The 15,735-nt window shown below is 34.1% G+C and overlaps 1 protein-coding gene across 2 annotated transcripts; it reads left to right on the plus strand.

Annotated features, from left to right (window-relative positions):
- Positions 1–597: 597 nt before the first annotated feature.
- On the plus strand, positions 598–15,724 carry LOC117218682 (G-protein coupled receptor Mth2). Of its 2 annotated transcripts, XM_033467230.2 has the most exons (7): positions 598–985; positions 2,875–3,707; positions 7,490–7,731; positions 9,148–9,314; positions 9,394–9,627; positions 11,524–11,784; positions 12,853–15,724. In XM_033467230.2, exons 2-7 carry the CDS (start codon positions 3,594–3,596, stop codon positions 13,338–13,340), a joined length of 1,506 nt encoding a protein of 501 aa, XP_033323121.2. In that variant the 5' UTR covers positions 598–985; positions 2,875–3,593; the 3' UTR covers positions 13,341–15,724. The 2 variants fall into 2 exon arrangements, with proteins under 2 accessions (XP_033323121.2, XP_033323122.2); XM_033467231.2 differs by lacking the exon at positions 598–985 and having other exon boundaries at positions 2,761–3,707.
- Positions 15,725–15,735: the final 11 nt, after the last annotated feature.

Below are 15,735 nucleotides of genomic sequence, written 5' to 3' on the forward strand. Positions count from 1 at the left end.
TAAAATAGTACAAATATTGAGTGGGGAATATTGACACATTATCATTGAGTTATTATACTTAGTTAAACGAAGAAGTAATTGTTTACTAGAGCGTTGTTCCTCGCAATTGCTGCAGAGAATTTTTACCTTGCAAAAAGATCAGCAGTCTAATTTTACAAGTATATAAGTCACAAGTCTAATAATAAATAGGCTTTCGAATTTCCGATCAAAATTATTAAAGGAAACACAAAAACGTGAAGACGAAAGAATTGGAGAACATCTTTCTATCGTGTATAACTGATTAAAATAACTAACTTTTCATCGGACCTACGTATCAGTGTGAACGTAGACGATCTTAATTTTGCTAAAAAATCCGCAGTTCAGTAATAACCGATGTCGCTACAATTTCGTATTTTTAGTAGTATCCTTCTCAGAATCTTTTCCCGTGCACGTATCATTCTTTTCGAAGCTCAGTTCAAGGTATTATAACTCACCGTAAAGACCTGCAATTACGGCACCGGTCTACTGAATCTTTGATGATGTGTGCATCTTACGAGAAATCGTGCACCGATAGATAAAGACTCGTGCCTCGGAGGCTACGGTCAGTGTGTTCCGGAACGTCGATCGGTGAACCACGTGAATTTCTTTTAGACTCTGTCTCTCTCTCCGTCCCGATGAGCCGGCGTGTCTGATCCCTTTCAGATAGTGCAATTAAAGTTACATTCCTGGGTGAAACCAGTTCGAGGGAATTCCAACGGCCGAAATCGTCTACCCAGATTACAGCGAAAAATCGTTTCTTATCTTCGAAATTCCGTGATTGCGGGTGTTTGTAGTTTGCCCCGGATTCTGTGATAATAAACGCCGCGGCAGGCAGAAGCCATCGTTTTCGATCCAGACGATCGCTTCGATCTCGACAGGTCGAAAGTCTACGGACCTTGAATTTACACGATTCACCTGTGCCGATCTCTTCGGCTGGATATCGAACGAATCGGAGAAAATGAAATAAGTAAGTGTATCGACGGACAGTTCTGTCGGTTTCTGTCGTTTCTTGTTAATCACGCGTGCCGGCAGCATTATTCTGTCGTCACGGTTGCGCGACAGTAACCGGTATGGTTAATAGCCGGTGCGAGAATCCGGGGAACAATGTTCGATGCAGCACGATCGTGGTTTCAGCGTGCACATCTAGTCGCGAGTTTTGCCAACGAAATAGCGGGAAACGTAGGTCAACGACCATTCATTCATCAGACTCGCTGTCGTTTCGAGATGACGTTAAACATTTTTTCCGAAAGTTCTCTTATCGATCGGCTATCGTCTAATCAGAATGACTCGATCGATTTAGCGCTCTTATCGGTTTAGTAATAGTTCGCTGAGGTGGATTAATTTCGATCGTTATGAAACTATCAATCATTTTGTGGAAATCGTTTTTCATGCGGTGATCTTCCTAGATAACGGATATTTGCAAAATAGTTGTCGCTATCTCAATCGGAGTTTGCGTAGAAAGTGAGTTTATGTTCAGGGTTATTGTTTTAAAACATCGAAGGGCATAAGTTTCGTTTAATTTAAACATTTTTATCGGTAAGAATGTATGAACCGGAAAATAGAACAAAAATTACTAATGCAATTAATATTAGAACTACGAAACCGGTCCAAAATGATATAAAAATGTTTCTATAAGCAATTCTTTTGATAAACTTCCTCACTCAAACATAGTCGGCCACGAAAGTTTCTTAAAACTGAACTAAATAACTTGAATAATTTTAGACGATGTCTAGAATGATAAAATACTTTTTTTTAAATTTTGCTATTACTTGGAATGATAAAAAAGTAATTAACTCGCGTTTTTTAACATTTTCATCTGAGCTTAAAATTTCAACGAAACCGGTTAATCCAGAGTCAAGCTGGACGTGTTGAAAGATTAAAAAAAAACGAGATTTCTACAGTTCCTGATCGAAAGTGTCAAAAGTCGTGTCGAAATTGATTTACGAAAGGCATTTTTTAAATCGTCGTTATAGGCTCATATAAAAAACTTAAAAACGAGAATGTTTTTGTTTGTTTTTGTCATTCCAAGTAAATAGCAAATTTGAAAATAGCATTTTCGTCATTGTGTTTATCATCTAAGAAAAAATTCAAGTTCTTCAGTCCAGTTCGAAACAAATTATTACGTTTTAAAAGATATGCGAACACTTTCGTGACTGATTGTATATACATATATTGTAATGGAAACCGTACGAAGTTTAAATAAATCTCGTCATTGCTTAGAACGATTAAACATTGAATAAAACATTGCGTATGACATGGTGTAGTGTCGTTGCTCTAGTAAAGTACATTTAATCAAGTAAGATGTAAAAAAACAATTTCTTTAAGTTAATATTCACGAATTTATGCTAAAACTGTATAAGTATTTTGCAAGTACCAACGTTCAAGGAGGCTTACCGTACCATTTTATTGATACAAGAATAACATAAAGTGATTCAATTGATTGCAACAATTTCGGGGTCCTCATTTGCAAAAGAGAGTTCCATATATAGTAATTTCTCTCTAAATCGCGCTCAGATTGCGCACAAAAGTGGACAATTTGGGAAGAAGATATACGATTATTCGAGCTTTGTGTCTCGTTTTTATAGTTGTTGACAATCGGTAACTGTTAAAACGAGCCGTAAGGCTCGAATAATCATATCTCTTCTCAATTGTCTATTTTTGTGCGCAATTTGAGCGCGAATTATGGAGAAATATAGCAATAGTACAAGTATAATAGTATAATAGTACAAATATAATATAATAGTAGAAGTATAGTAATAGTACAAGTGGCTAACAATAACAGATCGCTGTCACCGATAATAAATGAAACAGTAACAGAGAGCGATCATCGAATAACGTAACTATCACATGTTTCAGGGTTTAGAAAGCTGCATCCAAATTCGGAATCGATCATAATCGTCTTTGATCGACCACCGACTGAATCCAGCTTGTGCGTTACGCTAAGTCGCTGGAAAACGCGCGGACCTGGGAGAATCGTATTTTATTATATCGATTACGATACTCGTGTCCGGCGAGCAGATTGCTATTATCTCGGTGATCGTTGGGTCTTCAATCGATAACAACGTGACAATAATCAGTGAAGAATTTCTGGATCGATAGTGCTCGGAGGTCTCAAGGAAGTATATCTATTAATACGTTGAATCTCAAACGAGGAGCACCGAGGAGACTTCTTGATTCATGTAGTTCGGGTCACTCGTAAAACGGGCGCGTGTGCCGATCAAATAAACTTGATCAGATACCCGGAACAGTTCGCCATAAATCTAGGAGAAGAGATTTCGCGTATCCGACGACTGTGCCAAGTATACAAACCTCGGTCGGATAATCGAGAGGATCGCACACGGGAGATTATGACGGATCGAAGATGTTGCTGACGTATCGGAAGCTCCAAATTTTCTCGCTGTCCGTGTTCTTCGACACTTGACGACCAAGCCAGAAATTTTGATCGACGAAGCGAAGAGAGAAAGCATAAAAGTTAAACATCGGTGGTGGAACTGGTTCGCGCGCATCCGTGAAACGTTGTAAAAGTTTTACAGTGCGTGTCGGCAGAGCCAGAGCGCAAAAGCTTTCGAAGAACAATGCCTGGAAATACGAAATCATTGTTAGTGTTGATGCACATTCTTCTCTGGGACCTGGCCGTTTGCTATGATCGCGTGAAAGATGAAACGCCGACGATATACTGGATTCCTCGGGTGGGTAGATTTAACCTTTTACGGTCCGAATTTTCTCACTTTATCCATCAGCAGTTTTAAGATCGATAGATCGACGATCGACAGATGGGAATTTCTTAACAAATATCTCGGAAGGAACAGCAATTTTATTGATACATCGATAAATTATCTGGATTTGCACTCGCGCCGGAAAGTATGTTGACACCTTTCAAAACGTAATAACATTCTGAAAACTGGGTCAAGTGACTTGAATTTTTTTTTAGAAGATAGAGGGAACAGTATACTAGACAATGATTAAAGTAATTTTGTTTCTAATTTTGCTATTCTATTAAATTCTATTAATTCTAAGCTCTATTCTCTAAATTCTATTAAATTTTATTAAATTCTGTTAAATTCCATTAAATTCCATTACTACTTGAAATGGTAAAAACAAGTACAAACACACTCGTTTTGTAACATTTTTATCCGAGCCTATAATGAAAATTTAAACAGTGTCTTTCGTAGATCTCGGTAACTTATATGCATGCTGAAAATTTTATTGGAATCGGTTGACGTTCAGTTTTAAACAAATTATTGCATTTTAAAACATGTCAACATACTATCCGGTATATTGTGCGATAACTTCTCCTGTGAAATTGTTATTTAAAAGAAAATTATTGAGCTTCTCTTACGTACATAACGATAACTGAAAAGCCTGGTATTAATAGGCTGGCGGCAGGTAAAGCGTTAATACGGGTATACAGAAATTTGTGCAACTCGAAACCAGGAAATATTAATAGCTAGATATAATTCACCGTTGATTTTACAATTTTTAACGTTAAACCTACCAGGCAGTAAAAGTGAATTGCGTTCTTTCATAACGGTGGCAAAAATGCGTTTATCTTGATTTCCCGCTATATTTATCGGAACGTGTGCTTGTGGATTAAGAAAATAATTCTGTCAGTTCCTGCGGAGAGATAATTATAATTTTAACGATTCTAAAATAAGAGATGTGAAATTAGCCACTTTGACCGGCTCGGTGGATTTAGTGATAAAAGAATTGAATTTACCTTGATATGTGAATACAGAGTTGGATGTCACGACGTAGGACTTCTTTGATGGCGTATAAAAAAACAGGAGAAAGAAATACCTGTGTGGCTAAAACTGAAATTAGATTTGAAGACACGGTAAATCGGAACGCGACCTCATAAGTATACTGACCTAGACAGAGTTAATTAAGTAGAGTTATCGGAGTACGGTAGAAGAAGAATTTTGATATTTTAGAACCGAATACTGAAATTTGCAAGCGTTTCCCAAAATTGTTCGAGCAAATTTTGGAAACGCGTTCTTATACTCTTAGCCTTAGTAATCATTATGTAATAATTAGTAGAGTCTGAGTCTCTAAAGAAATTTTGACGGATTTGGAAGCTCTCCGTGGAGAAAGTGAAATGACATAATCAATTTCGAAATTTTGCTTGAAGAAAAAATGTAGAGTACAAATTAATTTCAACGTTCTCGCTATCTGTGTAGATTATTGAATTAAATTCACTTGCTTAACAAGATACATTCAACTGCTAAGAAATATATTTCTTAGATCACAACTACAGTGATTTTGGAAATTTACGTCTAAGTGGTCAATTATCATTACTTCGCAGAAGTACAAATATGCGTGTCAAGCATATAATAACAGTGGCACACAGTCGCTTTCGGATTTACTGCAATTCTACTAACGAAAAAGTGCACGAAGCAGTGTTTACTGTTGTTTTGTTTAATTTATTTTGCTTCGTTTATTATTTGCTTTGTAGACATTTTTAGTTTGTTAACTCTTTGCACTTGAATGAGAATTTTAAGATGTTATTAAAAATAGTCATATTATAAATAAAAACAATTTTTACATTACAAAATATGCTTGCACTCAATAAATTGCTAAATGGAAATATTAGAATGGAAATATTCTAAATCAGAAGAAATAAATGTTTAAATTATGAATCTTTATTAATATTTCATATTTTTGTACGTAAAGAATAAAAAGTTTCAATTGTGCATCTTTATATAAACATACATTTTTTCTGCATTATGTTACAAACGCGAGAATTCCTCGGAAATTTATGTTGTACATTAGTAAATTCAAAAAATTCGATAAATATCGTTATTTTCACTGGAAATATCTTTTTTGTTATTTGAGTAACATTATTAATCAATATGATGTTTTATTATGCATTAGAATTCTGAGAGTTCTTATGTTACTTATTTTGAAGCATCTTTGAAACGAAGAAATTTCGTCTTCATTAATCGTCTGTATTAACATACAACTGGTGGCATACGTCAATTTGACGTCTTATCACTTTGCGAAACAAGCCATACAAAATTTGGTCAACACTAGAAGGTTAAACTTATACTTTGTGTTTTTTACAACAAACTCACTTAAAAAAAACTCAAAATAAAGAATGGTTATTATTTATATTTTCGATAGAAATTTCTTTAAATAAAAGGTAAATATTATTCTTATGTAATAAATTATTCTTGATATTCATAAGAACTAATGTAAACGTATTTATTTATGAATCCTAGCAAGTTGTTAATTTTACTTAATTTAGTTTAAACATTCTAAACACCAGAGAAAAAGATCACGACTTAATTATCATATACTCAAATTAACTCTTCATTCTCTGAAAATTATTTTATGACATCGACAACTTTAACTTTCCTAGCAAAACCCTTGAAAACCAAACCTGACTTCTATGAAAAGATATGCTTCACTCTAATGTAAATGAAATAGAATTTCTGATATATATATATATTGCTAGGAAGCAACAGATTATGAATATCGCCACAGCGGCGCCAACGAAGTGCAAAGGGTTAACTGCTGTGACACGAGTTGTTCCGTTAGAAGTTAATAAAACACGAAAATTGAAATGCTTGCAGCTTTTTATAGCTTGACACGTCGAGTATCGCGTCAGTCTCATAAGAGTGACCCCAAATTTTGACTAGATTTCAAAATTCATTTTTACTGTAATATATCCAAGCAAATAATTAGGAATAATTAGAATGCAAAAGAATTCAAATATCATCCACTACGATAAATCTTAACTTCCTAGTTTCAATTTCGTTAATTAAATCACTTTGATCTCGTAGGAATTTCTGGGGTTAAATTTTACCAATTATTCGGTTAATTAATTCGTCTCGAGCTGACACATATTTATTAAATGAAAAGAATATGTTTCCAAGAAAATTATAATGACTTCAATGAATATTCATGCTAAATGACACACGTTTTACGGCATCGTATGTATTTTCGTGATTACTTACTTCAGTCGAAAATTTGGTAAATACTTTACTGAAAGCGCTATGCAATACTCGCAAGATTCTGGTTTCTATTCTCTTTAGCATGCAAGTCAACGTGCAATGGGTAATTACGTCAAAATATACGAAATTTTTCTTTATGAAAAATCATGCAGATTGGTTAACATTCAAGTATCTACGTACACTTGAATAGATAATTCAATGTCAAGATTAATATAGTGTGCATAAACATGAAAAATTAATTACGTTGTGTAGGAAATCGTCGTACGGAGACCGTCGCAATTCACAGTATTTATTTAATTCATTGAAAAATTCCGGAACTTATAAGTTCTGTTCACTTGATAAATATTATCTATTTCTCGTGAATTGATTTTCTTGGAATGATTCTTCGTCTTGTATCTTTTTCAATACTCATAGATTGTAATATATTGCGTGTACTCGTACACAATTCATGAATGAAACTGACAACTGATAATGATAACGGTAATTAACAACGAGGCTTTTTTATTTTCGTTTTATAGGAAAATGGGACCGCAATACCAGAAGAATATACAAATTTACCATTGGTTTCAAAGTGCTGTCCGGATGGCGAAGTTTTCATAAAAAATGGAACCAATACCGCGGTCTGCGGTGTAATCCATTCCACAGCCGAGTACAATTTCTCTCCGATATTTTATAATTTCAACAAAAGCGGCTACGAGATTCCCGGCGACGAACACAGCACGTTTGTCGCGATCACTGGAGATCCTTGTAAATACAAAAGGTGAGTCTTGACGCGTAACATTCTTCGCGACCATTAGACATCGTTAAATGTTCAAGTAATTTGAGAGACTTGATTAAACGTATTTCAGTCATTATGCTTTATGTATACCGAGTATACAAAAACCGTTGTCACATATTCGACAACGTTTACCTAGTCTCCTTTTATTTAATATAGTTTTATTTAACGCAGCTTTATTTAACTAGTTTCCTTTTCAATGGCAAAACAAATCAGACAGATTTATTGGATATCCACTTTTGAGAATATACGATGAATAATTCAGTTTCACTTTATCTACTAGACAGTCAACTGCAATACTATTTCAATGATAATTATCAATGTTTACCGATTCGAATGTAAATTATAAACGGGTATTAAAAAGTCACCTTAACCGGTAAACGCTTTCGCAATATACATACGATTCTGATAACAATGCTTTGGGCAATTATACAATTTAAAATATTGTGATCGATTTAATGAAATCCAATTGTTTTGCAATTATATAAAAAAATGAATAGTTTTCCAAAGTGTTTGATTTGTACATATTTTAACAAGTTATTAGTAATTTTACATAAAAACCAGAAATAAATAGATTGTTTAAACGTTTCGGACAGTGAAAAATGAAATTTTAGTAGTTTCATCGATCATTTGCAAGCACGCGAATGAAACGTATCTGTCACAATGAAATAGTGAATGCATGTATCTGCATCTATAATGTATTCGTATTCAAATGAATAAAACATAGTAAAACGAATGTCTCAATTAAACATTCATCGTATTTTTAATCTAAAAAATGGTTAGAAACGCTTCCTCAATGAGCGAACGCGTGCACTTGCATTTACAACGAATTCAAACGAATAAAACAATAAAATGAAGTTTTATTAACTAACACGTCGCAGTTTCATCACTAAAAAGTTATTAGAAATACTTCCTGAAAGAATGAATGCACGCGTTTGCGATTGCAACGACGCCGAACGAATAAAACAGTAAAATGAAGTTTTATAAACTATACGTTGTAGTTTAGTTTCAAATAAATTATAAGCATTTTTCACACAATTGAAGCCAGAATACTAAATTGTCAACCTGCACTGGATACATTCCAGTAAACAATGATTCATATAAGAGTAAAATTATACAAATACCCATGTCAACCAATTACATGTCAATCAATTACAAAATATGCGATAATTAAACTTTGATTGCGTAAAAAGGGAAACAGAAAGTTGAGTATTAACAATTTCGTACTGAATTAAAATTACAATTTGAAAAAAAGAACATGTAGAACTGTTTTACAATTTGTAATTCCGCGAGCAAGCAGGAAATTCCGTATCGGATGCAGGTTTTCCCGTTAATAATTCACAGAACTCTCCCGCCGCATGGTAATTGTACCTTTGTTACTTATAAATACTTTTGTTTCAGATATATGCTGGACCCAGACGAAACCAGCGATGACAATAGTTATTTATTGGTGAACGGCTCCGTGTTTGCGCCGCATCATGAACCATCGATGTTGATGCCTGCCGTCGATTACTGCATGGAGATCGTCCCGGAGATCGGATTAAAAACTTTCGTATGCTTTCCGGAGGGTAAGGGATCAGTGGTATCATTTAAATAAAATATGTTTCCATTGATTCTCCACGGTAAGATTAACATCGATGATTCCAGAACGTTTAATAGTTGCCGCGGATTCCCGGTACACCTTCTACACCTGCGGCCTCTTAATATCGGTGCCGTTTTTAATTCTCACTATCGCCGCGTACACCATCACGCCGCAATTAAGGGACGTCTATGGAAAAGCACTGTGCCGTTACTGCGGTTGTTTAGCACTCGCTTTTTCTACGCTGGCGATAACGCAGCTGGGAAGTGCGCATTTATCGGATCAAGCCTGCACCAGTATAGGTAAGAGTACCATGAAATGCACCTTTTGATATACCATTTACCAATCCGACTGAATGGAATCGCTTCGACACGTTCACTTCCATTGAATTCTTTCATGAACCACACGAGAAGTTTACCGTTATCGCAGTGCTATTATTTTGAGTTCTTACTAGACTGCGGATTTTATGCATTTATGAGAACGATTAGGTGCAATTTAAAACAGTGGCAACATTTAAACGGTCGAAGGATAACAATGTTGTAAAATGTTTTATGTTGAAAATTTGGGCATGCCTTATATTCATAAAATTACTAGACTATAAAAATGAATAAATGATATAAATATAAAACTGTGCAGACATTTGACGAATTCTAAAGTACTTTTGTATTATTTTCATCTGAACAAAATTATTGAAGAAACATAAAAATCCTTAAGCGCCTCCTGTTTTCAACAACATACGCGAACAATTTTTATTTTGCATAAAGATCCAGTTTTCGTTATTATTGATGATTTCTATTCTGCAAGAAACAGTAAAATAAAATTTTTTTCACGCAGTTTTACGTGACACATTTGTACGCAGAATAAAATTCTTGATACTGCAGTACTGTATTACGAAGTCGCATAGTACATCCGCATTCTAGTTATGAAACACTATTACTAGACTGAGGACTTTTATGGAAAATACAAATTTTCTGCATCAGTTCCGAGTAACGTAAATGAGATAGAAAATCGTTTCAACTTGTAATTGTTTTGGTACGTTGAAAATAACGCAACAAGGTTCGCAAACATTTCTAGTATTTTCGTTGTCCGTTTTGTCTACAAATTTTTGTTACAAATACATAAAATCGTTGGTGCATTTTCAAGAACAAAAAGTCGTGCTTATTTCATGAAACTCTGAATCGGAATTTTAACACTATATCGGCTTTACATCAATCATGTTGTGAGTCACTAATCTGATATTTCTTAATCCATCGACTGCAGATAAACGTATGTTGTCATTGGCTGTTATCCTTCTTGATAAAATTAAATTATTTATAATACGTGTGCCTCGTATCATTATGATTTCGCGGGCCATAAATTGAATTTTCTGTGAGAACTAAGGTTGTGAATTTTATCTCCGTCAGGAGGAGGTTATCGCTGTCACGTTCGTTTTTTTTTTCGATGATTATCTTACGGCTATTAGTCTTTTGATCTTGTAATGGAGTATGTACATTGCACGCGATTCAATCCGATAGTACTTCCTGTAGTCTTTAAGTTTACATATTTACGTTTGTATCAGTTTTATACACATAGGCACTTCAAGCATATTAAAGTTATCGTACTTTATTCAAAAACGATGGATTTTTATTGTCCCATATGTCGAAGCGATTTTTAACGGCTCGATATTGTTCAAACTTTCCAAGTTAGAAACGTCGAGAAATTTTCAAAAAATTGTAACTCGAGCAGTATTATAGAAATCAACATGAATATATAATAATGAATAACAATACATAAAACTTGAAATTTAATTTACAAAATGGTACTTCAAGCAACGTAGCTTCTAAATTGTTAGAAGCGTCTAATGAAAGAAGCGTCTTCTTTCATTACCCGCGAGTTTTCGTGACGTAACACTTACAATTACTGAAGCTACAAGCTTTTTATTTCTCCAACGCGTGTATAAACCTAATTTCTTATAAAATATGAGCCTCTGGTAGCAAAAACGAATGAAACAAACATAATCGTAAAGTGCAAACCGCAGAACAAACCGACGACGATCATTCGACCATTAAAAAATACTGTTCCCACATCGCATCACATTTCTTCACTGTACATTGCGTGATCGATAGAATATTAAACTTAAAATGATGTAACAAGTAATTCCATCGGGGGATTGATCGGTGCTCATTGGGGAGCAATTAAGAAACAATTGACTTTTTCAGCGTTTGTTATCCAGTTCTCCTTCGTTGCCTGCTTCTTTTGGCTAAATGCGATGTGCATCGAAATGTGGTCACTGGTACGCAGCCACGTGAAACGCGAAACCAACAGGATGAAGGCAGAAACGTTGTTCTTTTGGTACTCGTTATGGTGTTGGGGTCCCCCGGTGATACTTATTCTCGTCTCGATGATCATGGATCTTAGCCCAACGATACCTGCCACTTACGTGAAGCCAAAGATCAGCAAGGAAAGTTGCTGGTTCGAATGTAAGTTCCATCGAATGTTTTAAATCTAATTTGTCCTTGCTAGATTCGATTTCGCTAAATATAGAACGTAGAGCTGCATAGAATACATAGGCTACAATATATGTAGAACGCAAAGCAAGGTAATATATACGACAATAATATGATATTAAAGCAACGCATTCGCGTTGGTATCGATGCATTATTACAATTTGCTACGCACACGGTATTATTGCAGTCGATAAATTGACTGGATAAATTCAATTACATAATTTAACTATCGAAAAAGCAAAGTAAACTGACGTTTAAACACGCTATAAATTGTGCAAGCTAATTTACAACAAGGTAATTGTCCATTTGGTAAACAATAGTCGGCATTTTTTACGTACAGCCTACTGCTTCGTTGATTTTACTTTACTTCACATCATTTCATGTATTTCGTAATGTGCAATAGTATCGTATCTACGTAATCACTGGATAAGCATACAACTTTGAAGAAGATAATAGAACTAACACTACAGAAACGTGTTACGCCATTATCAATATTTACAGATGCAAGGAAATGATCGTCTATTGAGATATGCTTTGCATCAAGACATAGTCAAGCGTATAACCAAGGCTTTTCGAACTCGATTTTCACAAAATATTATGTGACTTTCATTTCACTTATACATATATATAATATATAAAATGAACCTCAAACCTGCGAACATATTCGCTTTTTAGCAAATAGTATTGTTATCTTTCAATTAGTAATTATTAAACAAAATAAAAATTGTTTGTGCTCGCTGCAAGTAACAGCAATCAAGTAATCCGTTCTTTATTTAATAACACCTATAAGTTGAAAATAATACGTCTACATTCTTAAATTTTTAAAATTTTCATAAAGCTTTAAATTTTACTTATTTTCTGTCAATACTGCAACATGTAACCACGAATAGAAAAATTATTGTACAGTTAAAATATTTAATTACAACTATCAGTCGGTGTATCTAAATGTACTTGAAAAATATTTGAATTCACTTCGATGATTTAACTAAAACATTGCAAATTGCAATTGCTTGACTTTTATTTTTCCTATTTGTTTCACAGCAAGCGATGAAGCAATGCCGTACTTCTATGTGCCGGTTGGATTGCTGCTTCTCGGAAACGTGACTCTTTTCATTCTGACATTCATTAAACTATCGAAGTATCAGAAGGATCTCGACTTGAGACGCTTAGCAAGGAACGAGGAAACGGATCGTCAAGATCGAAGCCTCCTCCGACGTTACACCAGGATGGCTATCGTCAGTTTGATCATTTTCTTCCTGATAGGTCTGAACTGGACAATGGAGCTGATATCCTGGTTCATCGACGCAGACTCGTTCGACTGGTCCATGTTGGACCTGGTGAACGCTCTTCAAGGTGTTCTTGTGTTCGGTTTGTTCGTGATACGAAGACCACAAAGAGACTTCGTCTGGCACAGGATACAACAGCTTCGTGGTATAGACACGACACCACCGCAAGCTGGAAGCATGGAATTGTATCTGCTTCCGATGTTAAACGGCGATACTGTGCCTAGACAAACGATCATTCCGTGAGCATAATTGCAACTTCTACCCAGTGCACGCTACGATCGTTGTAACTCTACTGCCACGAATTGTGTTAAAGTTCCTGCGAAGAGACATTGTAGTGCCTTCTCACCTAAAGTTTAAGAACCGTCGAAAATCTGACGAAATCGATGAGCTCCTCAGGTTTTCTTGATCAACCATGAAAAGCGAGTAATTTATTTTACATTAGGCTGTTTTTCATGTACAGTGAATAACGAAAATATTCAAATTAAGGAGATACTTCAAGAGAATTGGGTGTTTAATACGATAGTCGATTTTTCCAAAATTTTATTGAAACGTTTGTGAAAATTTTGTGCAAGTGTTTCACAAAATAGTATTTTCAAAATAGTGCCAAGAATAGCTTTTCTTTAAAATAAAAGACAAGTGACATTGATAATCGCATATTCTGTTGTAAATAACTGCTACTTTCCAAAATAAAATTTCAGAAACGTAGCAAAAAGTATTTACTAGTGCTTACTTTAGAAAAATATTATTCTTATTCCGACAAAATTGACAAAGAACTTCTGGTACTATAGACATCATTTTTCCATCACATTTTTACATTTTTCAATGAAATTTTCAAAAACTACTGTCAAGTTCGTATGCTCTGAAATGACAATAGTAATGAAACATGTTTTTATACATGAAAAAGATTCTGAAACAATTTTGTTCGATGTACGTAACTCCTTATTTGTTCTTAACGAAGTAACATGTATATAAAGTGTACAAGATTTATTTAAACGATGTTCGAATATATTCTTTAATTACTGTACATGAAATTTTATGCAGTGTTATATCTTGGTAGAAATGTTTATAATTTATTGTACAGTAAGGGCGACAGTGATTTATTAATAATATATAAGTACACAGCTTCTTCGAAAGTTGAACGTATGCGAACGAAAGCCCAATTTTTAATTTATGAGTTTGCATTTCAGCAAAACATGACTTTACGTGTATATTATTATTCTTAATTTCACCCGGTGCGTCATGCACATTTTGTATAAACATTGATAAAAAAAACTCTTAAATTATATTTTCAGGGACTGTGAAAACGAACTTGATCTTCAATTGCAATTTCATAATTTTCCGTGGATTTTGAAACTGCGTTCAAAATAAATTCAAGTTCGTGTTTTTGGATGAAAATAACATGTTTCTGAGGAATGTCTGGTTATATAAAAACGTCTGCAACTCGTTTTACAATACATATGCAAGTTGTGATATTCGTAGGCTCATTGCATAACTATGAGAAACGAGATAAGCTGCATTCGGACCTTACATTATACATTCACGCTTTTGGAAGCCAATATAACAATGTTGAAGCGTCTTTCAGTATTTCAAGATACATAATTGTTTTTCATGTTGCATGATATAAAATCAAACACCAACAATAGCCAGTGAGTAAACCTACAATTAGTACTGATAGTTTCATGCAAACTCATCAAATCACCTGGAAAACAATACAGTATTCTGGGATCAAATGCAAAGTAATAATATATTGTTTGAGAAATATTATGTTCAAATTAAACATAACAAGCGTGTAAGAATATATGCGTAGATGAGGTTGATGAAATTATTACAAGAAATATTTGTTATAATGTTTCAGCTGTATTGCTCAAAAATACTATGTTGTCATAAGGACGCTTGCCAAAACAGTGCCTATTAAAAGCAACTTCTAGTCCTACTGTGTGTCTATTTTCTCTGTTTATTACAACCCTAAAGTGTTCGGGGTTTTGGAAAGTATTGCGTCGTCGAGATGTACATGATCTACTCTCGACATTCCTTTGTTCGAATTTTCTGATAAATACTTACTGAACATGACTTGTAAAAAACAAAGAATATGCGAACATACATGTTTGTACAGTATACCAAATGTTATGGGTGAGTCATCTAAGATAAAAACTTAAAAATATTTTCCTCTCATGGCCATACTGTTTTCCAAAGTTTCAAAGCTGTTCATATATTTCTAAAAGTAGTTGATAAAAGTCACACTTTTCGAAATTATTACAAGTTCTACTTAATAAAATATATGTATTTTTTATCAACTACAATGTAGAAATAGAAATTATTATTGAAATTATGAAAAGTACGACCTCGAGGAAAAAGTAAAGTAAACTGAAAGTGTTTTTCCTTATAATTCCTTTTGTATTAACAAAAGTATCAAAAGTACTTTCAGTTTTAATCATAGATGATTCATCCTATGTATTGCAACAATTCCACATTATTTATCTACATTCTTTATATTTTACTTCACTATTACAAAGATTTTGTATCTTAGGTTTCGTAATTGTAGTACCAAATGAATTTATATATTTTAATGTAAAGCTCCTAAGTTATTTGCTTACTTTTAATTTATGAAATAAATGTTTTATTTTAAATATTGCTACTT

Source organism: Megalopta genalis, chromosome 1 (assembly GCF_051020955.1).
Source record: "Megalopta genalis isolate 19385.01 chromosome 1, iyMegGena1_principal, whole genome shotgun sequence".
In the NCBI taxonomy this organism is placed as follows: domain Eukaryota; kingdom Metazoa; phylum Arthropoda; class Insecta; order Hymenoptera; family Halictidae; genus Megalopta; species Megalopta genalis.